The following is a 27,853-nucleotide window of genomic DNA, read 5'->3' on the forward strand; positions in this document are numbered from 1 at the left end:
ATTATAAATAGCCTGTATTTTCAGAATTGGCATAATATAGTTAAAAATAGCACACTTTGCAGAACTCAGACCAGTACGAGTCCTTAACTGTTACTGATATATTTGGTATGACCTATCTAATAAGTTAAGACTTTTATGGCTTAAAATACGTGGTTAGCAGCAGAATTCTGTAAAGAAAAGCCACTTATGGCTCATGCAAATCATTCACAACCAGTATGTCATTTGAGCTTTCAGAACCAATATCTATACCTTCATTTGTTAGTGTCTAGCATGATGCTGTCTTATGTATTTTCCTGCTTTGGATTCTCTTTCATATATCCCATAGTGGAAATCTCACTTCACAATTTAGGCTCATCCATTTTTGGTATTGTTTAATAGAATACCATCTTACAACACAAAGCTCTAGAAAGGGTGTCAGCAAAAGTATTTTCCAGATTTATAACCTAGCTGTAAATTTAACACTTGGAACTAAATAATAGTTTCATCACTCTAGGGGACACACCTGCTCCCGCTAGGATGTGAAATCTATTTCTACCCATACTCAAAAGCACTAGTTGTCTGACTGCTCACACGAGTAGTAATTTTCTTCTCCTTATACACAAATACCCTAGGAGATGTTTAGAAATACATTATGGGTCATCCAGGATGACAATGCCTCTGTGCAGGCGACCACATCAACTATCTTCACGCTCCAAGAGGTAAGGTGACCGAACCTGCTCTGTATCTGCATGCTAGAACTGAAGTTCCAGAGGTCATTCTCCAGTCCTCAGGTGATACTGGGTCAATGCTCCAAACCCATCTTGCCCCCCCCCCCCCCCCCCCCCCCCATTTCATGCATGAAAATATGAAAAGCTTTCAAGTTCTGAACAGGGTCATTTTCTAATCACTCTGGTTTCATGTGAAAGATGGTCCCAGGTGCCAGAACTATACAAACCCAACCTTACAGATGACCTGGAATCCCGTTAGCCAAAGTGAAAAGAAGCAGCACAACTCAGGAAATCTTTGACTGCAAACAAATAACATCTTCCCACCTATCTAGAGAAAATGGAACCTAAAAGTACCAAGAGAACTTGTTTTGAAGATCTCCAAGCAGGCAGGTCCATTGGAAACCTAATGCTGACCTGGAGCTATGCACTTATGTGCAAATCTGTTGACGCTAACTGGAATCTGGAAGCTTGTTGTGCTTGCATGTTGTGAGTGCCTGTTAGAGGCACAGCGTGCTTGCCAGTACCTCCAAGAATGCTGCTTAAAATAATAGTCTAGTGCACATACCAGACAGCAGGAGGTAAGAATGCGTTTTATACAGCTTTATTCAAAAAGGCTGCTGCACTCTGGGTTTGAAGTTATCAGAAACAGCAGAGCATGACAGATGTGAGACATTACTTCTTATTGGAGAGAGCATTTGGCTCAGGTTGTGATAGCACTGAGAATGTCTGATGAACAAAAATTATTTTAACACTAGAAAAATGATTTGATTAAAACCAGATGCTATAATGTAAAGAGAGCTGAACAGTATGAATGTGAGGCCAGCATGCTTGACAACTGAAACTGCTGCTGACAGTTGCACAGCACATCTGTCTAATTATTGCCACCCTTACTCCGAGATCTTGCCTAGAAACAGCCACTACTGGCTTTGTTAGGTGTTTACTGTCATAGGAACAAAGCATGCGTGACTTTGCATCATTTCTAAGATTTTAAAACTTCCTGTTGTGATGGGTATTGTCTGCTCTATCTTTTCAGCAGCCACACTCTGAAATTAGCAGCATTAGCAGCAAAGAAGGAACAATTTTCTCACTGTAATGGACTATCCCAATAAACAACTTCAGAAATCCCTCGTCTGTAGGCAGAGACATAATGGTAATTATCTGCATCCCACCTGCAACCTGAGATTAGTCATATTTTCCAAGGCATATTATTTCCTTAATCCTGAACATGACTTCTGTGTGACTCTTAGCTTGGTAGCATGAGCACTTTTCAGGACTCTGGAGGGTGTAGATTTGTGCTTTTGTTGCTGTATCCTATACCAGAGCACCCATCTGTGTGAACTCTTAACACTCCCAAGCAGCATTTTGTGGAACTGTTTCATACTAGAAAAGGTACAAAATTATAATCCAGAAGGCAGCCTAGCAACTAACCTTCCAAAGAGCACTCAAAGTGTACAGACTTGAATAATTATTTAAAAAACCCCAAACCACAACACTGCAAATCCAGATAAAGAAGTCAGTGTAATCAAAACTTGTCTGCCATTTACTCAGAAAGGTGAGGTATTTGAACAAGTTCCCTTTTCTGCACACTTGGTTACATCCATCAGCTCTAGGCACAATTACAGTTCTGCAGTGGCTAAAGAATCAGCTTATTTCCTAAACTCTGCCAGTTTCTTTGAGCCCCACATCATGTTGCTGAATGCCATGCAAACACTCCTTGGTCTCCACCAAGTGGTGCAGTACTGGACCATCTACCTCCTCTGCCAGGCCCCAGGACTTTTCTTCTATTATCAGCTCTTTTCCTTAGCTAACAATTAAGCAGGCAAGATCTTTTGTCTTTGTGCCCAGCCAGAACCAAACAGAGACAGATTTCTGTTCTTTCTGCCATACTGTCCACTTTAAGGCATGATAAAAACATCATATAAGGGGCAGAAGTAGACACAGAAATGACACTGCTTTTCTTCTTTTTTTCTTCACTCCAAGGCTCACCCAGACTGCCTGGTGCCGGAGCCAGCTGTGCAGGCACTAAGCACTCTCCAGATGTTGGAGCACAACCCAGCTGTGCAGGCATCTCTGTTTCTAATTCTGGTCTCTGTTTTTTTCCTGCAGGGGCAACTACTGGTTCCATCCAGTGACTGGTACATGTACCAGAACATAAGCAGATCTTATTCTGTCAATGATCAACTAAGAATGCCGCTGATAGCCACTTCTGTTTTGCTGCAGAAACTTTTTTGTTCTCTGTGAATAACCCAGGAAAGGCCAAACCAGCATGGGAGGGAGCTCTGTGTAAAGGCAAGGAAGCAGGACTTCCAGACGAATAGGAAACTGCTCTCCACCCAGCATCATGCAAAGTCACCGGCAGCTCTGCACGCCAGATGTCACTCACAGCCAAGGCTACCCACACCTCCCAACTCCCTTCTTACCAAACAAGACTTGGCACCAAACGTTAAAAGGAATCAGGCAGCCAGCTGCTTTTAGAGATACACTAAGGATAGACTAAGGCTGGCTTAAGGACTGAAATCAGGATTGTCAAGCAGAAAAGGAGAGATGGTGTGCACAGCCTATAGCCAGGCCCAGTTCAGGTAACCTCACTGTGACCTGTCACCTCTAATAAATACAAATACTGTTGTAAGCTCTGGTTTAGCACAATATCTAAAGTTGATGTTTGCTTTTTTGTTTGGATGCTCATGCTCAGCCTGTCACAGAAAGGATCACAAGAGGCTGTACTGCAAGGCCATCACTCTTACACTGCGCAAGTGCCACACCGAGAGACAGTTCCCACTGTTACTTTTCTGCTCTCAGGCCACCTCTGTATGGTTGCAAACATTCTAATTTTCAACCTTTATTTATTTATTTATTCCCCCTGTCTTTGTTCCACCTCTGTCTCAAAATGTCTGCAACTCTCAGTCCTCCTGGAATTTATTCTCTTAACCAACTTATAAGAAATGATCTTTTCTGGATTTTTGTCTTTCCAGCCTTCTCCATCTACCTGAACAGTCCAGCAGCCTTTCTCCACGTACAAAATAATCTGCTTTTATTTTTCTTATAAATTCTGACCAGCACTGCAATGAGACTAGCCTTGCACTGCAATGTACCCATTACACCAGGATATAACACTGTCCCAGGCTAAATTAAGTGAGGTGGGGAGATGTACAGTCTCAGACACATGATTGTCTGCCATCATGGGCAACGTTAAGTCAACTCTCCCATGCACCTCTGCTATGTAATCCCAGCAAATTCACATTTAATCACATTTAATTAAATTAGCATTGCTACATGCTGTAAGCAAAGGGAGTTCCAAGACACACTGTCTGCTGCCCACAAGGCTTGGAGTGACGACAAAGAATAAGACGGCGTCTTATGAATCCTGCCCATCAGCTGGCAGCTACCTCTGCTGCAGATCGCCCACACTGCTGCTGCAATCTGTTTGTAGTCTCTCCAATAACTGGTTCCTAAGCATATGTCCAGTCTTTAGGAGAGAGCTGCTGAATGCTCACAGGGACATGGTTTAATGGTGGCCTCAGCAATGCTAGTTTAACAGCTGGACTTGATCTTAAAGGAGTTTTCTAACCTAAACAATTCTATGATTCTATGCAATCATGCAGCCCATCAAATGGGAATATAGTCTGCAGGGCTCCTGAACCTAAATGTATCAGAGAGACACAGAGCAGTGCTGAGAAGCCACTGAATTATGACCCATCACACAGGGACACAGGCATACTTGAAGACTGAGAAAATGTACGGACTGAAATGAGTCAGATACCACTGTATTTTTAAAGCAAGGAGCAACAACTCACCTGCCTGCCTGCCTGCCAGCTGAAAGTGCACAGGAGTCCATGACTGAAGGCTGCCTGAATCCCTCAGCAGTCTGAATGCATTGGTCCTGGTTTCTGTTGGGGTAGAGTTAATTTTATTCCTAGCAGCTGCTGGAGTGCTGCCTTTTGGTTTTAGTATAAGAATAATGTTGATACCACACTCATGTTTTAGTTGTTGCTAAGTAGTGCTTACTCCAAGTCAATGACTTTTTAGTCTCTCATGGTCTGCCAGTGAAGAGGGGCACAAGAAACTGAGAGGGAGCAGAGACAGGACAGCTGACCCAAACTAGCCAAAGGGATATTCTATATCGTAGACCATCATGCTCAGTATAGAAACTGGGGGCAGTCACCAGAAGGGACTGATCGCTGCTCAAGTTGGGCTGGGTGTTGGTCAGTGGGTGGTGAGGAGTTGCACTGTGCATCACTTGGGGTTTTTGGGAGAGGAGTGTTACTCCTTCTTCTCTCTTTCTATTCCCTGTTATTATCCTGTTGTCATATTTTACTGGTATTTAAACTATTAAACTATTTTCATCTTAAGCCATGGATTTTTTAGCTTTTTTCTGTTTCTCGTCCTCATCCCACTGTGTGTGGGGTGAGTGAGCTAGTGGCTGTGTGGTACTTAGTTGCTGGCTGGGCTTAAACCATGACAGCACCCAGCACTTGTGACCTGCTCCATAGCACAAGGTAGGCTGCTTGAGCAGAAGGACCATCTATCACAGGAAGTGCTTGCAGACAAACATCATCCACACTCAGTAGACAGGCTTGCTCTGGCAGTGCAGCCTGTGCGCGTTTACTAACTGAAGGAATTCAAGTCTATTAAATTCTGATAGCAGTGATGGCAGCGAAAGGGGATGGGAGCTGTCAGTGCTTCTGTTCAAGGTGGACAGGGGACACACACATTATCCTTCTGCCAAAGGAAAATAAGACTGTGGTAGTCATTACTTTTTTCAGGCTGAATTGCACACTGGGTGAGATTGCCGAATTTGCATCAGGTTTTGAGGGACACTACCTAAAAGGCACTTCTACCTTCAGACCTACCACAACCAAACACCCAAGTCCATAAACACACTGTGGAAGAGCCACACTACTTCATTTATCAACCCTTCCCTGAAATTTTCTCTGTCCCCATCTAACTTCTTACTCATTCTTCATCTGCCTTTTTCATTCAAACAAGCTCTTGTCCAAGCTACCTAGGTAGCTTTTGCTGCAAAGTAATGTATATCACCTGTTTTGGGTGAACATTTTGGAAGTTTTTTCTTAGGCTGGCAAAAGTCTCAGGTTTATCTTATTATATAGATACAAGCACATATATAGTAAGGGAATTGCTTTGGTTTAAGAGGTTTTATTTCAAAATACCAGGGCAAGACACTGGAAATGTTGAAGTTAGAATTCAAGCTCCAGCTCAGGATTCTACATCACTTTTTACAGCTGTTATGTGGAACAGGCTCTGCTCCAACTTTTAATTGTTCATCTGGCAAAGATCATGGCCTAAATACTGGTGTGATCTCTGACCCTCCTTGTGGTGCGACATACAGTTATAAATACACTGGGTATAAATTTACTGGATTATGTTATCCCAGATTAAATACTTATAAGTGTTCTGGATTAAATAGTTATGAGAGCTGAAGCACAAACACTGAAATGTCAGTGAAACTGATAATCCAAACAATGTAGTATGGATTTTTTGTATGCCATCCTTCAGAGACATTTGATACTTTAAAATCGCACAGCCCTAAATACGTCAAACCTCAGCAGACTCCTATGAGTCTAGGCTACGCAGATGGGCATAGTGCTTGAACTAGTGTGTGCCATCTCTGCACACACATGTGTTAGTGAACTGGAAGATGAAGAGTACACCTATGTCTGTGCTAATACCAAGTTGGGAGCAAAAACACACTGATACATAGGACTGGAATTCAAAACAAGTTTGGTAAATAGGGGAGAGCCTGGGGAAAACATCCAACTCACTTGAGTAAGGACAAGGGTAAATACGACATTTAGACAACAGCCATTGCCCAAAGACAGCAGCATGGTGAGCAATCAGTTAAATAGCTCTCCCAGAGAAAACATTCTTGCAGCTATAGCAGTTTGCAGTAATCCTTCCCTCCATCTAATGCTAGTAGAGACTCCTATGAAGTTCCATGCCCAATTTTGGACACTGCCTTTCAGGAAAGAGTAGACCATTTGGAGAAGCTCCAGAAGAGAATGAGAAGAAAGATCAGAAGTCTGAAAACTTGACCTATGAGGAAACATTGAAAGAATTGGGTTGTTTCATTTATAAAGAGAAGAGCAAGGGAGACACGTTCGCTGTCTTCAGACAAATGAAGTCTCTGTCTGCCAGTGCTGTTCTAGCTGATCCCGCCTCAGGGCACGGGTGGCCCCTGAATTTTCTCCCAGCTTTGTTTCCTCCATTCAGAAGGCAGGGAGTCAGCCAAAGGGGGTGATTCACTCATAAGCCATACTGTTAGCAAAGACCAGTGCAATGCATATGCTCTCCTCATGGGATACAGATACATTTGAATATATCTGCTCCCTCCTTCCCCCATCAAAGCTCTAGGCTGCATTCAGACGTAATTCAGCCTGCCCTATGCTATCCGTATGTACAACATTGCTTGGGGGAGGCGCATCTCATCCTTTTGCTGTGTTTAGAGTTCTGCCTGGGATACGACCCTGGGAAATTGCACAAGACACATTGAAGTCACCCTGTTTTCCTGGAAGGAAGAAAAGCACATGGCAATCCTGGAGAGCTGGTGCAAAAGCCGAGCAGCAGCAGCAAGAGATGGACACAAAGGAGCGGGCAGAGCACACAGGCCTCTTCTCCCACTTCTGCAGCCGCCTGCGCAGCCAGCAGTAGCACAGAAGGACTTTGTGCTCAGGGCAGTGTCAGTGCCCCACTTACACCAGCCTGCAGTGCAGGTTTACTGCTGGAGGGGTGATGTCCAGGGTATTCTGGGCAGGAGCCCTGAGACCTAGGTTACCCCTCCAACAAATCCCCCATTCACCCTCTGCACAAAGTGGATTCTGCTGTCAGAGACCTTCCTATGGCACCCGGCAGTGCTGGGTGCTATGCTCAGCCTCTTGGCTGCTCTACCTCCGTCTCCGCATCACAGCCCCTCATCACAGCCCCTCTCCCTGTTATACACAGCCTGCTCTTAGACGAGCCAAAGCTTTCCTAATGCCTGTTCATTAAATAGTTCCTCTATAGGAAGATATTCTTCTGTTTACATCCCAGCAGTCAGATCAAGATACTCAATACTCTCAAATACAAGCAACAAGTGGCAGAATACTGCTGACACAGTAATATTTAGACAGTTAATTTTCACATTTATATGATGTTTACTGGGCTTCTAAAGCCTGTACCCTATTTGTACTCATTTCTTTAGGATTCAGACATAAAAGAGGTTGTCAGGTTAGAAGAAACAATTGTTAGCAGTAACATCAGTCTTCTGCCAGGAAACTTCTGGTATTAATTTGCTACCAGCTCATCAAAGCTCTATTTCAACTGGAGAAGATTTATTGCTGTTACCCACAAGGCTTGAAGTTTCATCAGAAAATATCCAGTGAGTTGAAGATGCCCCCTCTCCCCCCGCTTATCACCTGAGTTATTGCTTGAATATACTTCCTGATATGAAGACATTTGTTTTAATTTCTGAGGGAAAACCAAGCATCAAGCACTGACACCTTTTCAGTGTTGTTATTATTGATAGTTCTAATATGCTGACTTGCAATGGGCCAGTGATGTTGCTAGGCTTCCTTTTGTGCTCAATATCCTGAAATGCTTCTTTGCTGCTCTTAAATCTCTGGCCATGATTTTTTCCTTATGCTTATTTTGGCCATCTTCTATGCTTTCAAACTTTGCATTTGCATTAATTGCAGCTTCCTTTCTCCCCCTAAATATGTATCTTTTAGAGATGTTGTTATTTTTCAAATTAGCATAACTTTCAACTGTTGGATTAAGGCTTTTGGAGAACAGAGTAAGTGAATAGGCTGCTTCCGATTAACATTCTTATTTGGCTATTTTAAATATTCTGCTGATTCTGTTCAAGTATTTTTAAATTTGAGCAATCACTTCTTTTAAAAGCTACTAGATCTTAGTTGTTGACACAGAATAAGTGTGCATTATTCGTGTAATAATTTATAACTCTCATAGCAATGTTTTTTTCTCTGTCAAGATTTGGGCCAGTACACATTTCTCTTGTGCTGGAAGTAATGCATTGCAAATTATGAGATGATCACCCTCAGTTTTGAGGAATTACTCTGTCGTTCACTAAAATCCACCATCATATCAGCTTCCCTCATCCTTATATAGACAGTCAAACCCTTCCCTGTTTCCAGCATCCTGGCTGGGGATGGGCACTATCCTTCACCCACTTTGGTCACTTGCTCCCAGTTCAGCCCTAAGCAGCTATTGTCTCCAACTGTTTAATTACTATTGTTGCTGCTAAAGACCACAGGGCCATTGCTTTAATAGGAAGACTGTGACTCACACATCACCAACTCGGTATAGCTCACCCTTCCCTGTGCCCCATCAGCCAGCCACACCAGAGGGATGTAGAATTTGTCACGGCAAAAGAGAGGAAACAGCCTCGAGCAACGTTCCCCCCCCAATACCCACATTAGATCAGCAAGTTCAGAAACTTCCTGGAAAACACAAAGTCCTCAGCACTGTAAATACCGCTGCCCGAACAGGAGGTTCTGGCAGGGGGAATGACCACAGAGGAAATGCACTGAAACCCCTCACCACCCACCGCGCTCCTTTCCTGATGCTTAGAGCAGTGTAAAAACACACCCTCCCGGTAGCCACCAGTTTCCTTGTACACGCTCTCCACTGACAGCCTCTCCTGCCCTGAAGCATCTGCCAAGCCTCTTGCCACATCTCAAGGACGTCTTTCTCTGAATCACAGATCCTGGGGATTGCCTCGTGTGTTGAGCAACAAACACTGCTGCTTTCAGGGCTCACTTCCCCAGCTTCCAAAAAAACACCACGGCTGCCCAAAGCGCCACACGTGAGCAAACAGAGCAGCCGCCTGTGCTGCTGCGGCGGGGGGACCCGAGCTTCCTCAGTGTTTCTGCACAGCAAAGCAACCAGCTTTTCTCCTTCAGTTTCACTTCCCAGTCAGCACTGAAAAACATTGGAGACCGATCGCAGAAGCACAAACACTGTTCCAGGCTGGGGCAGCATCAGCAGAGCCACTGGCAAAGTCCCTGGAAGATGAGGCCATGGATGCGGAGAGACACATGGTACCCATTCCCCAGCAGCCTTGCATATGAATGCATATGGTGGGGACCACTGTCATGCATACCTGTGCCTAGGATTTTGCTTACACCTGGATTGTGCCACCCCTTGCAAGTGTGATTTCCAGCACAGGTGTTTGCTCTTTTAGAGGAGCATATCTCAGGCCTACGAGAGACCCAGTGAGTTTTCCCTCCCTTAAAGCGCATAGTACTCATCTGCAGCAGAGGAAACTGCAGGCATCTTCCCTCTGCAATTAATTCTAGCAGATGAAGCGAAAGGCCCCTTGCTATCCAGGGCAGAGCAGCAGCCCCACCGCCTCCTTTCAGTAAGCCAAAGTTAAGACTGCATGCATAAAAAAGAGAGCTGTCTAGTTAAACACTTCCCAAATCGCCCCCATACCTCCAGCTGTCAGCACTGGTATCTCCATTCCTCATTGCACAGCACAGGACAGGGAACAGCGGGGATAGTTTCTGTCTCCTGCTGAGAGTACATCCACTGTCTAAGCTTTGTGGAAAAACATACTGATTTCTCAGAGGTCAGCCTTAATAAGTAGGATTCCCACAAACCGTGAGGAGAATTCAGCTCATGATATTTGGCATGAATATCATGCTCTGTTCCTCGTGCTGCTACAATTTCCATTTCAAATAGCAGGAAACAAATTACCCTGTGGTATTTCTCAGGACAACCAGTGGGAAGGAGCATGGGACCAAAGACTGTTGCAGGGCACAGGCCTTGACAGAGCTCCTGAGCGTAAGAGAAGAAATACTTCTTGGAGGTTATGTAGATAATAAGTTAAATATGAATCTAAATTTTCATGGTTAAAAGAGCATCTTGCAAGGGCTGGAGCCTCGTGCAGACTTACTGGGTGAATGGGCTGGCACAGGATGTTATTAATCTCTGAAGTTCAGATTATTTATTACTGGGACATGCAGTGAATTCTGTGGAGAATTAGGCTCAGGAAAAGAAACCCATTTATAATCAAGCTGTAGTTTGGCCTTCAATTGGTATGTCTTCATCACTCCCGCCCTCAAAGTCCCTGCCTCAAACAGTTCAAAATAAAAACATGAACTATTTTGGATAAGGCAGCATGGGCACAGAGTGGCAACAAGGACAAGGGAAGGTCACAGCAACCACCCATCCTTCTGACAAGTGTCTGAGCTGCCCTGAGTGCTACATGCAAGGTGCTGCTGTGGAAGCGTTGAACCACCCTCGCCTCTGGGTGAGGCATCTGCAGATACTGCACCGGGGACTGGGACAGAGACCAACACTCTCCACTGTAAAAACCCAAAATAATGGAGGTTACCAGCTGAAGAAGTGACAAGCTTGTGACATGGCCACTTCGGCAAAGAGGACAGATTTATAGCATGGAGAAGAGCTGCTGTCTGGCTCTGTTAAGATGAGCACAGCCTCCCAGCAGCAGGAATGGCCAACAAACCTGCCCCCCCCCCCCCAAAAAAAAAAAAAAAAAAGCAGCTACAGGTCTGCTGCATTTCCCATGCTCTCCTAGCACCATTCTCCCTCTGTGTATGGGAGCTCCCAGGCTCAAGCCAGAGCCCACCTTCCAGCCACGGGATTCCCAGCCCAGCTGCAGCTCTTAGCACAGACTTCTTTCCTCATGTTTTCTGCAGGAGCATTGAAAAGGTTATTTATTAACAGCTCTGAACCAAAGGAGCAAGAAAGAAAACAAATCCGTTTGTAAATCAGCTAAAGAGAAGACTTGTGACTCTAATGGTCTTCTTTGTAATTCCTTAAGTGTGGCCTGGAGCTGCACTGGCATCACTTCTTGTGATGCTGAATCAGCAGAACAGCCCCACTTGTGCAGTAAATAGCCCGATAAGGGCAGAATAGTCGTGAAGAAGAGAGCACTAACTTATGCTGTGTCCAGATTTTTCTTGGCTTGTTCCAGGATTTGGGAAGATTGATAGCGGTCAACTTTCTCACCACTAAATACCAAGCAGTGACTCATATTACCATCTACTTCTGTTATACAGGACATATGCTTTCCTCTGGGACAAGGTAGGAACAGGATAAAGAGAGAAAACTCATGCAAGAGTCACCTCAAACAATACCAGTCAGTGCTAGCTGAGCTCCCAGATAGGGCCATAACAATCCTGAATACTTTGCCAGACTTTTTCCTTTGATAACATATCTCAAGGGGGAGAGCTGAGGGGGGAAGGAGAACAAAAATAACAAAACACTGCTCTGTTTAACAGTTACCCATAGCAGAGAAAAGCTGAGCTAAAGTTTCCAACAATTATCAGTACAAAATCCAAAAATAGACATGCAATGTACTGGGTTTTAATTTAAAACTGGCTGGGACAGGACTTCTATCATGTGGATTGAAAGCCGTATGTAAAAGCACAAGGCAACATGATGATAAGATGATAAGATATCAAGATGGTAAGACATGCTAGAACAACAGCATTAAAATGCTCAGTATAGCACTAATATGGATGAAGGATCAAAGGTGTCAAGCAGAAGTGGCAAAGTGCAGTATAATTCATTGTGAAGGAACTGCACATCCAGGGTGGACAGATAAATAATATCCAAGGTATCTATGGAAACCACCATCCTACACAGGAAACAATAAAACTTGGAAAAAGAAAACCAGGAGAAAAATAACTCGTATTTCAGACACTCATACGGACAATAACACTAATTGAAAGCAGGATTTGATCCCAAAGAGGTGGGGCTGGCTTAAGGAGATGTGAAGTGTGGAAATGAGAGCTAGCAGGCTGAAGGACAAATAGGAGCTTTATGGTAACTCTGCAAAGAGAAATCTGTGTGGCTGCCATCTCAGAACAGATGTGGGAGCCATAGCTTTAAAATCCATTTATAAACTGGCTGAGCACACACAGCACTCTTGTTCAGATGACTTTCAGCAGTGGGTCGCCTCCTGGGCTTGTGACTGCTCACCCTTTACACAGACACATGGGATGTCAACTTTGGGTGGGAATGGTGAAGGTAAAAGGCTAGTGAGTACCTTCAGCTTTGCACCTTCCATCACTGAAAGCATCAGACAGCTTTCCTTGCCCTCCAGTTTTGTTTTGTCTCATGTTTTTGCCGTATCAGTTTCAGCCTCTCACAGCTCAGTTTGGACCTGATGATTACGTTTTTGTGCCACCCATCACACCAAAACCCACAACTCTTAAACTCTGATGAGCTTACCAGTTATAAATAAAGATTTCTCACCTTTTTATCATTTAAGAATGGAGTAGTTTTTAATGTCGCTATGATGCAGGAAATTAATGTAGCAACAGCACAAGACCTCATGGAACAGGAAGATGTTTCAATAAATGGTTTCAGTCACGCTCATTTTCTCACCCGTGCTCACTCCTCCCATACTCAGGCACCGAGCTCACCCAGGTGCTCTGGTAGGATCCTATGTAAGGTGGGACCAAGGTTGCCAGATGCCCACCCCTTGGGTTTCTCCTTGGTGGCAAGCTACAAAGTTTTGAGCAGATCTTTTGCCATCTTTAGGACCTAACAGCTACTACGGCATGATCCGTTGGCTTTGAAATCTCTTACCTCAATCCCCCCAAAATCCTAGGACAGGTAGTGCCTTCCCCTCTCTCCCCCTTCATTTCGGGTGCCTTAACTCCAACAGTCTGCCTTCCTGCTGGGAGAGGAGGAGGAGGACTTGCACATGGGATGTGCGGAGACCTTGCTGTAATCCATCTGTCATTAGAGCGCAGTTTTTTTTTACTCAAAGAGTCATTTGCATGGGGACTTTATCAGCACTCACGCCTTCTTCTGACAGACCATCCATGCGAGGCTTATCAGGGTGCAGGTTGCCAAGCTTGTCGCAAACACCACGTTTGTCAGCGTTTACCCAGTTTTAGTGCAGTCAGTCACATCCTTGCTTATCAACACAGACCATTCTTTTAACCCATGATTTGTTGCTCCTTCTAGTCTTCTCTCTCACACACATACGCTTCTATTTGTGTTTTCTTCAGGCCAGTTGTAGTATTTCTGCTTCTTCAGCTGCATGCCTGTCTCATGCATGATGTGCCAGGACCTCTGTTTCACATGCCATCATCACAGCTGCAAAAAGGTCTCCTTGGTTTGGTTAGGTTATGAGGGACTAATAACAGCAAAGGAAGCAGGTTGAAGGGCTGGTCTGGGGTCTGCTCCTGCATGCAGCTCTGATGCTTGGATGTAGCCAGGTCTCCTCCTTGGAGCTGTGGCACAACATGCACGAGTGCAGCACCAGAGGTGGTCTCTTAGAAGTTAAAGGATGCTGAAATCCAAGACAGGAACAATGCAGCCTGTCCCTGGGTGTCACTACCAGACTCACAACAAGGGATTTTAGTCAGTTTACAGATCTCATTGACAATGTTAGAGCTGGAGCTGTTTTCAGTCTGTCACATGCTGAGCAGCTCCCAGTGACAATACAAGGCAAGACCATTGTCAATAATGTAGTGCAGACCTGGTAGTGTTCCTATGGCCAGGGTGGCAGGGCAAGGCTGGCATTAACCTCAGCTTCCCCCATAAAGCTCCTGGTGGGACAGGGTAGCTGCAATTATCCCATGGCAGAGCCGTAAGACTCACAAGGAGGCTTTTGTGTGCACACATTTTCTCATGCTCATGTCACAGCCTTGAGTCCAGCCTTCTCTCAGCACATACACACCAAGCAAGGCCAGGACTGCCTCACTGCTTTCCCACTGTTCCCAGGCTCCCCGTGACTCTGTGGCTTTCACAGCTGACTCCAGCTCTCAGCACTGCTGTCTGCCCGCAACATATGGGGAGCTAATACCAAACAGGTAGTGCTGTAGCCAACCATCATACTTTTCTGTCTGTTGAACCTTAGCCTTTCCCTAATAACAAATCATAACATTAAACTTGTCGCAGTACTCTCCACCCGTATATACTGCTAAGGAGTTTACACAGGTCAGCACCATTAGCTCCATCTGATGAAAAAGCACAAGGAAGCAGCAGATAGCCAGCCTTATGCTCTGTCTCTGGACCACCTCATCCACCCTGGGAAGCTCTCATGAGCCAGGGCTTGCAACATGATCCCTCCTGCAGAGAGACAGAGTTCCCAGGGTCCGGAGAAAGAGCAGCATGCTTTGGCTACACCTACTCTTAAATTAATCTTCTGTCATTTTGACATATTCTTTCATGTTTTGCCAGACTAATAGCAATTTGGAGATTATTGATCTGGTAAAGCACACACAAGACTTGTGCTACAAGATATATGTAGTCCTGCTACAACTTTAAAAACATGGGGAAAAAATGGAAAATATCATTTAGGTTAGGAGAAACGTGCTGACGAAGAGAAACACAGACAGCAGAGCCTTGTAGCAAGACAGAAGGCATTCCCTGTGTTTCCTTCCCAGAGTCTGACTTCAGAGGAGGAAGTAGCAGAAACCAGTAGACTGAAGAGAATTGCTTACTACTTTATAAAGGTGTCAGGGACTAACGGCAGTCCTGCTGCTGTGTTAAATATAATCTCTAGGAAATGGTAGTAAACCTAAAGACTAACTGCTACACCACACCAGAAGTTCCTGAGATGTGGTCTGCAATATATTACAATGTGTATTTATGGTTACAGTCTCCTGAGAAGTAAAAGCACAGAAGAAGCTCTCCAAGATCCGTATTTTCAGAAGGGCATCTATTCACAGCAAGGCATATGGGATCCAGCTAGCATTCACACAGACACTCAGTGGCCACAACACTAGAAGGTCCTTAAATTGGCAGAGAAATTACTAGTCTCTGGAGCTGAGACATGCTTTGTAACCTAAAAAGCAACTGTGAAATTACTGTCTTTAACAAGAAGTTCATACATGGGGCCAGGTTCTGTTGTAAAACACTATTTTTAAGATGAAGTACAAAGGCTTAGCTTAACAGTTGAAGCTTAAAGGTTCTCTTAACTCCTGTTTTCTCTGGCACAGTAAGGGACTATCCCACCTTTTTTTCCATAATCTTACCTTGTCCTTGTGTAAGTGCAGATTCCATTTCTAATTTTTCCTTTTATCAGGCTACTGTTAAGGTGAGTTAAGTTCTGTGGTCAGGCTGAGCATCATGAGACAGCATGTGCAGACCATCAGTGGTCTGACTATCCGTTCCATCGGGCAAGGTATGTGTAGCTCAATCCTTCAGGTGTTAAAACCAATTGCTAAACTAATCTTTAAACTTGTAACCAATTTGTTTAAAAATAAGGTCTTAATTCTCTCTGGTTAATGACAGAATAAATCCTAAACAACACTGCTGGAACATTCTTTCCTTTATGGCTTTCACACTTTTTGCCACAACAGTATTTCCAAGTCGTGTAAACATGAGCCTGACAATCAGGTTTACTGCAGTAAAGTTCTTTTCAGCTTCAGCTTGGTCTTGTGTTTACTGTAGTCTTAGACAAAGCTGACAAGCAGCAAGCTTCCTATACTATTTCAGGAAAGCAAGATTAAATACATAGAAGCTGTATATCAACTTATTTGGCACATTCAATTCAAAGCAAAATTGCAGATTTCCAGTGTGTTTCCCACAAAGCAGCTGGAACCAGCAGCTAAGGGCTGATGTTGGCAAAGAGCAGATGTTCGCTTTGGCAGGAACTGCTACCATTCTGGCAACGAGCAGGTAGGAGGAAGCGACAACAGAGGAACAAATCCCATTCTGTTACCTGTCCCCACCACCAAGCCCATACTCTATATCAGAGCTCCATCATCCCTCCTGCTGCACGCCTACTCCCTGGCCTTTGCCATGCACCGTGGATGTTTTCATCCTATCAGCTGCAGAGTCTCCTAATTCTCCACATCCCTCAATTTTGGAGGAGTCTCCCCCTATTGCTACAGCCCAGGGAGGAAGGTGCAGAGGCTGCTGCCTCCCCTACCCCCAGTTGCTGTGTCACTACTAGGGAACGTTAGAAACCGCAGCAGCTGTACAGCAGTTCCTGCTGCTCGGCTGTTTTGAGAGTCCTCAGAGCTGCATACAAAACTGCTGCGAAACAACTGAGGTGTGGAGATGGTTTCTTTGTCCTGAGATGCTGACTCACCTTCCTCAGCCAGCACAGAGCTCAAAGGCCACTGGTGGTTTGAGCTTTGGCTGCAAGATTGCAGATAGTTAATGAAAAACAAGCTAATTCTCATTCCTCTGTAAAAATAGGTCCATTTTCTTTTCACCCTCTCCCCCAGGAATGATCTAGCAGTCACCTCCCTATATGATCAGAGCAAAGATTATCAGGAGGATCAGAAACAGAGCAGAGAATACAAATTAAGCTAAAAGCCTTTAACTTGTACTTACAAAAATAAAAATGTTCATTCAGAGCTGCAAGTCTCAGCCTGTAAACCATTCAGTCACCACATAAGGGTTACTTTTTTTGGTCAGAAGAGATGTAGTGTGCAGCTGCATGGAGGTCCCAAGGGAGCATGGGACAGTGTGGGTCAAACTGTTAGGCACGTGTCTCCTTGTACCAGAAACTTAATCACTACCTACAGAGTATGTTGACATTACAAGGGGAATTTAAAAGGCAATGTGAAGGCAGACAGTGAAGCAGTTCTGCGTATCATGGATAGCTCTTTTCAAGCTGCAAGGGATCAGTAAAACCCAAAAGGATTCAGATAAGAACTGTAACAAGCAGAGTTGTAGGACTGCTGGTGGTGGCTGAGCACTAACATAGTAGTGACAGCAGTGACTGCTACACTGCCTGCATCGCCCCTGAATGGGAACTGCCAGCACAGTGCAAGGGACAGAGGGACAAGGAGCCCCAAGAGCAGGTTAGGAACTTATCTTTCCAGCCACATTTGGGGAGAGCTAATGCATGAGAGGACGTGAGCAGATGAATTTGTTCAGAGTGCACTTAGTTGATTCTGTTCCCTTCCATCTGGTCTCTCACACTTTTTCCCTTAACTCATTTCTTAATTTGTACTGCTAATGCAGCACTGTTTCAGAGCACAGGGCTGTTTTTGTGTCACTCCTTGTCTTACAGTGAAGACCCCCCCCCAGTAACCTTAATCTGAGTGACTTTTAACCTTTCCTCCTTCTGTTCTCCCAGAACGCTGACAAATGTGGTGTTGGCTTTCAAGCCAGATGAGCTGAAAGTTATTGCAGAAGAAAAGAACATGGCTAGTGTCAAGGACAGACGCCTTTTCTCTTTCAGCAGCACAGATTTATGTCAAATTACGCTGGCTGTAGAAGTGCACCCTTAGGCTCTGCTATTCCCCAAGTGAGCATACTGGCAACAGCTCTGTGGCTAGAAAATGCTGATGGAAGTGTCTGCCATAAAGCTTCAGCCCTGCCTGGGAGGGGAAGTTTCCACTGAGCTGAAAGATGAAGTCAGTCCTCACATGTATCTGACAAAACCGTAAGAATACAATTTAAGAAGAGGTTCCCATCCAGCTCATCTTTCAGAAAACGAACAGGGGTGCTTCTCTTGTGAACATCATCCAGAATTTTATAATACAAGTTTGATCAGTCTTAAGCAATACTAATCCCTCATGAGTTAGCTCCCCAACCAAAGTCATCTCAGCAATAATCTCAAAGTCATCCACTTTACCCCAAAGTTCAGCCTAAATACTTCTGTCCTTAACCACATCCTAACCACCTCAAACAGAGGTTCATTTTCAAGCTGAGAACCCAACTCCTGCCTCAACACACTTCCAGCTCCATGGAATACTGTCATTGAGCCTTGGGCTAGTAAAATGGTACAAAATACCTAGCCAGGGGGCATTAACCTCAAAGTCAGGTTTGCTAGTTGCTCCCAACCTCACAGATGCTAAAAGTGTAAAGATGTCTTAGAAAAAGAAGGAATGTGACCAAGCCTGACACTTTTGCACCATGCTAAACCTGTTATACAACTTAGAAAAGGCCAAAAAGTTTATCAATTATTACAGCTTTTGTAACCCTTCCCTTTTGAGGTGTCCCACCTCTTACATTTATTCTTTTCCCTTGAGACATTCCGAGAGGGTTTTCTATGTACTTCTGGTTAATTACAAGTCTAGAGGCAAACACAGGTTGCAGTGGTCACAGTAAGGTTGACTAGAGAACAACCTTCTCCCTCCATGGTAATGCAGCTTTGCATCCAATATAAGAAAGCAAATAAACTGTAAGTTATGGATGTCACAGATACAGATATATATACAGATGTGTGCATACATATGCACACCTCTCCAGATTTTTTTCCGGACAACATTGTCCAGAAATCTTTCTAGTCTATTCAGTATTTGAATGTCCAATTTTCCTCCTGGAGTTGCATTAGCTGTGCTTTTACAAGTTTGGCTTGAAGCCTATTATTTGCTCTTTATGTTTCCAACCACTCTTGGCTTCTTTAGACTTTTTCCTCTGACTTAATTGGTATTTGTACTGGTCCTCCTAGTACTGACAAACTCCATCTGTAAATCAGCAATGATTTTATACTTTTTAGATCATTATTGAGAATGTCTAATGCCATCAGGCCTCTTACAGAATACCTCTGAAAACACAGCTGTTTAATAATGATTTCCTTTGATAACTATTTTTGGGGTCTGTTGTTATTCAGGTCTCAATCCATTAGCTCATTCTTTGCTGGAGAGTCATAGGGAGACTGTAATCAGAACAATATCAGAAATACATCTATTGCTGTGGAGAAGTTTAAACATGGGAGATATTAATATTTATTGTTTTCAACCACATTTGCTATTTCTGAAAAATAAAATGTGCAAATAATTAGCTGGAAAATAGACCAGATAAAGGACGACTTGCCTTCCCAGCCCTGCACTCATAACCTGCCCTGTGGCTATCAAATACCACCCATTGAGATTAGTTCTTCCAGCTCCTCTTTCATGAGGTGGTTCCTAAGAATCAAGGATTTTGGTCCTTAGAAGTCCCTTAACTTACAACCTATATTTATTCAATATTCACTTGGTTTTAAAGAATACTTCCCCTCCCCCCTAAAACTTTGATAAGCCTCCAGCCTCATTTGAAGACATAAATCAAGAAGAGGACTTTAGTAGTGATAATGTGCAAGACAAAATACAGCCTGTTTTTTCCAAATGAGGATCACACCAGGCTTATTTAACGTCTATTTTGTTAGGTTTTTTTTGTTTGTAAACAAAAAAGAAGTCTTCAAGAAAGCAAAGACAAATTAAAAGGTCTATCAGTATTGAAATACTACCCCTCCTCCTTACAGATGCATTCTTTAGCCAAGAAAGGAACACATTCCTTAAAGTTCTTGCTGCAGATTCTTATAGGCAGTGCTATCTCCGTTCTAGGATGCAGATTAATATAGGATGCAGATTAATATACTCACTTGAGGAGACCCATATGATTGCACAGATTACTTCCATCTGGAATTGATACTTTTCTTTTTGATGCGTTTATGCCCATTATCCATTTTGACAGTGTTACCCACTTCTATCTACAACACTATTCTGAAAGCTACTTTGACAAGTCTTATCCTCTACAAAATTAAAGAACATGATCAAACTAGCCATTACACTTAATTATTGGGGAGACCTACCAGGTAATTTAGAGAGAACTGATATAAAACTAAATTGGCAATAGGCTATCCAGTGCCATACTGCTGGGATATTGGGTAAACAAAAGCATCCTTCCCATTGCCTGGGATGTCCCTAGTGTTCTACTCTAGTTTGTTGAAAATTAACATCATAAAGCATAAATCTTTTCAGTAAGTATTTAGAACATTTAATTTCAAGCTGTTATAAAATTTTATCACCAACTCTACCCACTGCCCCAGTATTAATACTCAGAACAGGCTACTTAGTTATAATAATTAAATGAAATATTTCTCCATATTGGAATTCATTTTATCCCCCCAAATTTGGAAGAATATTCAACCAGCAATTATGTGGGCTTTTTTTTTTTCCTGCATCATCATGAAAATCTTACCCTTATACAACTGCTAGATACATTATTTTGTTTCTAAAGCACACACAATGCCTCCGTTGAATTGTGCTTGGTCCTGCAAACTTTGGATTTTCCCCTTACATCTTCACTTTCTCAGAATAATCTTCCTCAATTCACACTCCATGTTTTCTGTCAGATGTTCTCCATTTCCTCTTTGTCCCATTCCATTTACTTGGGTTAACTTCTATTTGCTGCCTTCACTGCCTGAATGAACTAGCCGAAGTTATCCTCATTTTTCATTCTATCACATTTTGGTTTATTACCATTCCATGCCAGAACAATCACTGGTCCATAGAGAGGAGTCAGACAACAGTGGAGATTGATTCATCATGTATGTAGAAGCTCCAAATCAGAGTTACTACCTCTTGCCAGTACCTTTTATGTAAAAAATGATAAATATTAGAAGGCTTTCTGCTTTTTACTGCTGTCTGCACGAGATCAGTATCATTCTTTCCCCAGACTGAAGCCCTCCTATGTTTTTCAGTAATGTATTTTTTTTCAGACTGTCACACTTTCTGCCCATGAAGGTATTCATACTGATAACTAACACAGTCTGTTGCTCTGTATAATTCTGCTGCTCACCCCAAACAGAATATCCTCCTTGGCTGCATTAGCATATTGATCCAAATTTCAAGACGGAACTGACAGGATCAGTATTTAAAATACAGGCTTCCTAAAAACGAAGAATAGCATTTCAAGCCTGTTTGTTATGTCCCTGTGGACAAGACTCCCAGGAAACAGGTCTCTCACTGAAACACTCCCTAGTAATTCCTTTCTGATGAAAGGACATGCCCTCAGTGTGCATTCATGCCTCATTTCAAGGTGGAAACTTTCCTGTTGGCTGATAGATAACTGCCTGTCCTGGACTCCCCTGAGCTGAGCCTATTGACCGCTGCCTCTGAAGACATACTGCAAGAGGTGTTTTCAAAAACACTGCCTCGTGTTTTCTTCTCCCACACACAAAATGTGGTTTCTTGCTATTTATTGCGCTAATTTTCATTAGGCTCTTGCAAGATGACTTGCATGTTTTGCAGGTCAGCCCATTCTTACACCATCACCGCCTTCTGCAATCAGCTCAAGTGCTGTCGACTTTCTTCATTTTCATTGTTTCTTTAAAATCCCACTTTCTAAAAGAAGGCTCATTTGCTCCTCTGCTAAATCAGTTCTCATTGTCTAAGTTTCTTCTCTGTGATTCCTTACCTCACTAGAAAAGACATCTTTGTTCATGCATTATATTTCATTTTTAGAATGAAACTTTTTAAAGACTGTTTTCAAAGCTATTCTTATCTCCCTTCTCAGCAGAGGCAGATTATTTCTAAATATTTCCAGCTTCACTCATGACTGCATAAACTAATGAGCTAACCTTCTCCTTCTGCCAGTCTTTGCTTTAAATTTGATGTACGTCAGACTGAGAAAATGCTTCTTTCCCTCAAATGCCATACATTACATTCTACAAAATTAAAAACTTGGAAAGGTCTAGTTTACAATTTTATCTATTCCAAAAAAATACCACATTTTGATTCCCTGTTGTCATAACAATGATAAATGAGAGAGACTTCCACCTGGTACTGAACAAGAAACTATCAAAATAGTGTAAACTATTACCCCCTAAGCTTCTCACTCAATTTAAAGGCAAAGTTTCTGCCCAGATCTTTCGCCAGTTTACTGCTTCTTGCCTATTTGTCTGAGTTCCTGATTTGTATTTAAAAGCCCTACACAGAGCTCAGTACTGTCAGCAGTATAGAAGGATGGACCATGCTGCAGAAGTTGCCATAAACAGAGGGTAAGGCACAGATAGACAAAAGCTGATGCTAAACTAGGTAATGCTTCTGCCAAACGTTAAGCACGACTAGTGCTGCTACGTGCACCGTGCCACCTAATTATAAAAGGCAAACCCTAGTACAAGACGTGTATCTCGTAGAAAGATTACCGTGCAACACACATCTCCAGGTAATGCCGATTCCCTCCCCGATCCCCAGGGTCGCAGTTAAGGCGAGGGGGCTCGCAGGGGAATGCCCCTCTCCCGAGCCTGCTCTGGCCCGGAGCCCACGCACAGAGAGCCCCTCGTAGGCAGCACAGCAATTCCTCCAACCTCGGGGCTACGGCTTTCCACCGCGGTTTCCTTACAGCCGGTACTTCCACTGAGTTTTTGACCCCACCATGCGCTGAGTGCGGTTCTCGGCGCCGCGGGAGCTCGGCCCCGGCTCCGGGCGGGCACCGCCGGCTCTTCCCCAGCGCGGCGGGGAGGGAATCCCTCGCACTGACGCGGCCAAACTTCTGCCAGACGCCGGCGCGGAGCCTTCGCTCCCGCCCGCCCCGCTGCACGCCCGGGGACCCAACGGCTACCCCCCACCCCTCCATCGCAAGTTAACATTGTCGCTTCAGACACGGCTGGGAGTGCAAAGGCTTGATGATGATGATGCTGGCCGGGGGAGGACTGCGGCAAGGCTGCACCCACCCGGGCGAGCTCCCCCGCGGAACCTTCGCCTACCGCCGGCAGAGCCCCGCGGGCGCGGAGGGAGGGACGCGCCGCCCGGGGATGCCGCAGCCGCAGCTCCCTCCTGAGTGGCACATCTCAAGGAGCTCCTCATGAATATGCAGAGCCTCCGCCGAGCGCCGGCCGCGGGATGCCGCCGCCCCGGGGGTGCCCCGCCGAGCCCTGCCTCCCCCCGCGGTGGGGTTCGGGGCTGCTGCGGAAGGTCAGCGGCTCGCTCCTCTCCTTACCCTTTGGCTCGTCCATCAGTGCCGGTGCTCGCTCCCTCCTCCCCCTCTCTCCCTCTTCCTCTCTCAGGCTCTGCCGGCTCTGAGCCGCCTTAGTGAGAGGTGCTCATGAAAATGGGCGCTTTAGTGGTCCATGGCTGTGGGAGGGGTTAGTTTAACTCTACATGACTCAATCCATCTAACTTGCAGGCTGACCTCCTGCTTTCCTTAAGGCACTGATTACCTCCGCGTTGCTGCGTTACCAGCGCCTTGGGCTTCTCCGCCGGGTCGGGGGATTCCGCTGGGCCGGAGGGAGCGGTGCGTGCCCGGGGGCAACCCGAGGGGACGGCCGGCGCTGGCTGCGCTGGGGCCGCGGTCTGAAGCAGGATTTCATCTCCAGGTCCGGGGAAAAGAGGTCATTCTGGCTGCAGAGAGAAAGTATGTTGTTAGTTTTGGTGTGGCGCTGTTGTGTCCCGTGTCACACCCCCCCCCCCCCCTTTGTTTTTTAATTTCATTTATTTTTTAAATTGCAGAAGACTGAGTAGATCTCGTCCATGTCAGTGAGGTACAGAGAGAACTGTCCTGAGAAAACATGACCGTCCTTGTTTCCAGATACGAGGTCCTGCCCACAGAGAGAACAAAATCCCACAACCAAAAGGACCAAACAAACATCAAAAACCCAATACAAAAGCAGCTATATTTGCAATAACTGCTCACAAGTCACCTTGTGCACCTACCTGCCCCGTAGCATGAGTTGATATCTCTGGGTGCATCTCCTGGGGAACGTCAGGAAAGAGCCAATTTTGACTACTTGCCTGGAAGGCCTGAAAGGGCCCCTCTCCCTCCCTTTACCCCTGCTGAGCCCTTGCACACCTTCCAGGTTGTAAATAAGAAATACAGAACAGTGCTGCAAGAGTCTCAGCAACTTTTCCTGATAGCCTCTGACATTCAGGCGCTGTTCTAGGCACCGTACATACCCCCACGCTCCCGCCTGTGGATCTGTCAGCCTCCCACTCCAAAGGAAGTTGCCAACCACCTTTTGGTGGCTGCAAACCAAGAGGAAAGGAAGTTGCTCTTTCACTTCTCTCTCAAAGCAGGGGCCACCAGCTTCCCAGCACCTTCCCTGCTGGTCACCCGGAGAGTGAAGTCACAGGAGCACAGGCTGCTCTCAGCATCACTTGCCATGCCCTGCCTGTGCCACAGCCTGTTCCCCTCTCAGTGGTATCACTTTTACCAACTCACCCTCCTGCTGCCGGGGCTTCTCTCTGCAGCTGGACATGATCCAGCTCATCACCAGCTTCCAGACATCTTGCCCCAAGGAGAGGGAAGAAGAGCAGGGTCCTGGTGCTGGGACCTGAAAAACCACATCTGCACACGGGGTTTGAAATCCCTTCTGTTACCGCAGCCCCCTCACAAACAAAGACAGGCCCTTTTTGTTTTACAAACAAATGTTGACCTAGCCTGTATTACTGCAGTCTGATAAGACAACAGTCCTCCCGGGAACAGGAAAATAGGGATCTACAAAATAAAACAATCTACACAATTAAGGCTTGACTGGGTTAAATTCTTTCTGAATTACTGTCAGCCTTATTCAAAAGATCAAGGAGCCATGTTTCAGAAGACAAAGCTGCAGGTGGACTGTGTTTACCATCTTATTCAGAAACAATAGCTTGGGAGGCACATGGGAGAGCTGACTTTACCTCCAGTGATAACAGGGCAACATTCATAGAGGGTTTAGAGTGGTCACCTGAACACCAAATCTTTTAAAAATTAGAGTGTAGTTGATGCAATGCTTAGTTAATAAATGCAGCTTCAAAAGCCTTTGCTGTACTGAATGCCACCTGGAATGTGGGACTGGTTTTCAAATGGCTGTGCTTACACATGCTGCCTCTACAGCTACGAACTTGAGACCCTCAGTCAGCTGGGCTTATCAAAGGTTTCACTTAAAGGCTGAGGAATCCAAATTTAACAAGTGGAAAAAATCTACATGCCCCTCTCAGAAAGACAGAAATGATTCCATGCCATGTGTAACATCTCTTATGATTGCTTGGACAGACATATTTCAAGTCCTTTAAAATTACTTATGTCTCCTACAAACTACAATGAACTCCTTTTATAACAAGTCTGCCATGACAGGGTGTTGCGTTTTAGGTTTGTTTTTTTTTTCTTCTCTAAGAAAATTCAGCTTCAAACTGAAGACAGATGAAATGTTTATGGGAAAGGATGGGACATTGTTAGTAAGTGATAACAAAACACTCAACAGCCTTTACATGAAAGAGGAAGCTGTCACCTAGAAAGTACATAAACGCCCCTATGAGGAAGGGTTGCAGGGAACTGTAATAGTTATGGTCTACCATATCCATGTACTAAAAACATCCAGGTCCTTCACAGACCTGTAGGGAACAGATTTCTGAGTTGAAGATCATCTACTTGAAGTGATGGACTGATAAAGATATGAATAATATTCCTGCAGCTGCAGGAGCAGAGAACAATGCTGCACAATATTTTGCAGCTGTTCAGTTTATGTGTAGGACTGTGATGAAAGAAACTTTCCCCCTTTGGCTGTGACAGAGGAGTGGAAGGATGGACTTTGTAGCCTCATGTGACATGACATGCAGACTTCCTTTTCCACGGAGGGTCAGATCCAGATTCGCTAAAGCAGTTTGGTTCTGCCTGCTGATCCTTCTGCCTTTGGGCAAGTATCTGACTGCAATCCACAAGCCAGCAAAAGGCAGCAGTGGATGGATTCTGTGTCATTTCCATAAGAAAACAAAACGAGGAAAAAAAAGCAGCCCCAAGGCAGACATTTGTGCTCAGATAAGGCTCCAGACAGTGTGAGGAGGAAGCTTGAAAACACAGAAATAAATTAAAAAAAAAAAAAAAGGAAACCAGAGAGCTCAGGATGTCAGGATGAAGTCTCCACACATCTTGAACAGGGGTAAGAAAAGCAAAACAACAGTGGAGTGCCATTTGTCTTCTCCTAGGACAAAAAGAATAGAGCATCCTGTGCAATTCTGGAGAAACAAAAATAAGTCTTAAACATCCATCTTCTTCCTAGCCATGGTAAGAGCTTAGTATCAATCAACTTGCTCCTCTTAAGTTTACACAAGTTATGTGCATTTGCTTGTGTCTAAAAACATGAAACTTTATAAATGTCTAGCTTTTGCTGTTTTGCAGATGAGGTATGCTGCCTTTGGGACTCAGAAAAGGAGCAAGAGCGAGCGAGCACTGAGACACGTTAGCTTCATTTCCAGCAAACAGGAGACAGAAGGAACTGAGGCGATAACACTGGAATCTAGGGCCAGAACCTCTCCGCTTTGAGATGGGGAAGGAAACAACTATAGGAAAAGAGACTCAAGGAGCCTGGGAACAAACCTACAAGCATTAGAAGCATAAATAGTTTGTTTCCACAGAAAGAACTGGTATGAAAACAACTGAAATATTTTAAACAGAAACAGGCCCTCCCATCACCCATCTCAAGAGCAGTATCAAAGTCATCTGTGTCTGTATTTGCTTAGGGGCATGGCCTGGGGATGTATTTTGATGACAACAAATGTATGCTTAAGTAAGAGTGGAGTGGCAGCTTCAAGAAACTTGTGTATAAACACTGGCCGTAGCAGAGATAGGCTGAATATTCCTCAGGCTTTCCTAGACATTTAGGCCCAGTGTGCTGGTTCGTGTCACCACCTTCCAGGAGGCAGCCCTAGGAAGGGAGGGGCACAGGCTTCCAGCCCTCCATTCCCAGCATCTCTGCAACAGATGATAAATAGCGAAGCTCACCAGAAAGACACTGAACACATTATATTGCTGGGACCAGAGGGAGCAAAATTCCCTACAAAGGGAAGATTGATCCAAGTGATAAGGACAGCTTCCTACTGGAAAGGAAGGAAGAGGGGCCAGGCATTAGAAAGACAAATAACCAAAAGCACTAATGGTGCCAGATTTTAATTTTTTACAGTTTTCCACTCCTTGGCCCACTCATCCCACACTGCAATCACCTCAGACTTGACAGTTTTCACAACACAGTAGGCCAAGTCCTCCCCACATCTCCAGGTTCCTCTGCAATAGCTGAAGTTCAAATGCTTAATCTATATACACAAAACACTTCCTCCATGAAAAGCAAACCTCTTGGCTGACTTTTGGAGAAACAAAGAAGCAAGAAGCTATACAGTACTGTCTGTGTGCACTGAGCACTATTTCTAAAGAATGCAATTCTCTGAAAAAGGAAAAAAGTACTTCTGGTATTTAGGTAAAAAGACATGATCTGCAGCTTCATCTTGATGCAGTGGATTATTTTTCCTTATTTAAATTTATGAAATGCATTATCTATAAAAATTGCTTAAGTTCCTTGCCTTGGCGCAAATATTCGTAACCCTCTTCTCAGAGAATACCACTATGCTGTCCCTATACTAATATTTACAGATTTTGTCACCCAAAACCTGTGTATCACCTCTAAGGTAACACCCTTTTTACTGCATTTCTCCTTCAATTCTTTTCAGCCATCAGTAAATGTTATCTCCTCTATTGTTCAGCTCCAGTACAAGTCCCTTTCATTTCGT

The 27,853-nt window shown here is 44.4% G+C and overlaps 1 protein-coding gene across 2 annotated transcripts in view; it reads right to left on the minus strand.

Moving 5' to 3' along the window:
- The window catches only part of ENTPD1 (ectonucleoside triphosphate diphosphohydrolase 1), a 34,969-nt gene extending 11,458 nt beyond the window's left edge, over positions 1 to 23,511 (minus strand). Inside the window, exon 1 of one of the 2 annotated variants that reach the window (XM_061459057.1) lies at positions 23,319 to 23,511. In XM_061459057.1, the coding sequence (XP_061315041.1) occupies positions 23,319 to 23,334 (16 nt within the window). In that variant the 5' untranslated portion in view covers positions 23,335 to 23,511. Of the gene's footprint in view, positions 1 to 10,154; positions 10,472 to 23,318 lie in introns of those variants that run through there. The other variant, XM_061459056.1, reaches the window with a different exon arrangement.
- Positions 23,512 to 27,853: the final 4,342 nt, after the last annotated feature.

The sequence above is a fragment of the Pezoporus flaviventris genome, unplaced genomic scaffold (genome assembly GCF_033815535.1).
Source record: "Pezoporus flaviventris isolate CSIRO_AGI_PZ_B2104156 unplaced genomic scaffold, CSIRO_AGI_Pfla_v1 ptg000029l, whole genome shotgun sequence".
Taxonomy (NCBI): domain Eukaryota; kingdom Metazoa; phylum Chordata; class Aves; order Psittaciformes; family Psittacidae; genus Pezoporus; species Pezoporus flaviventris.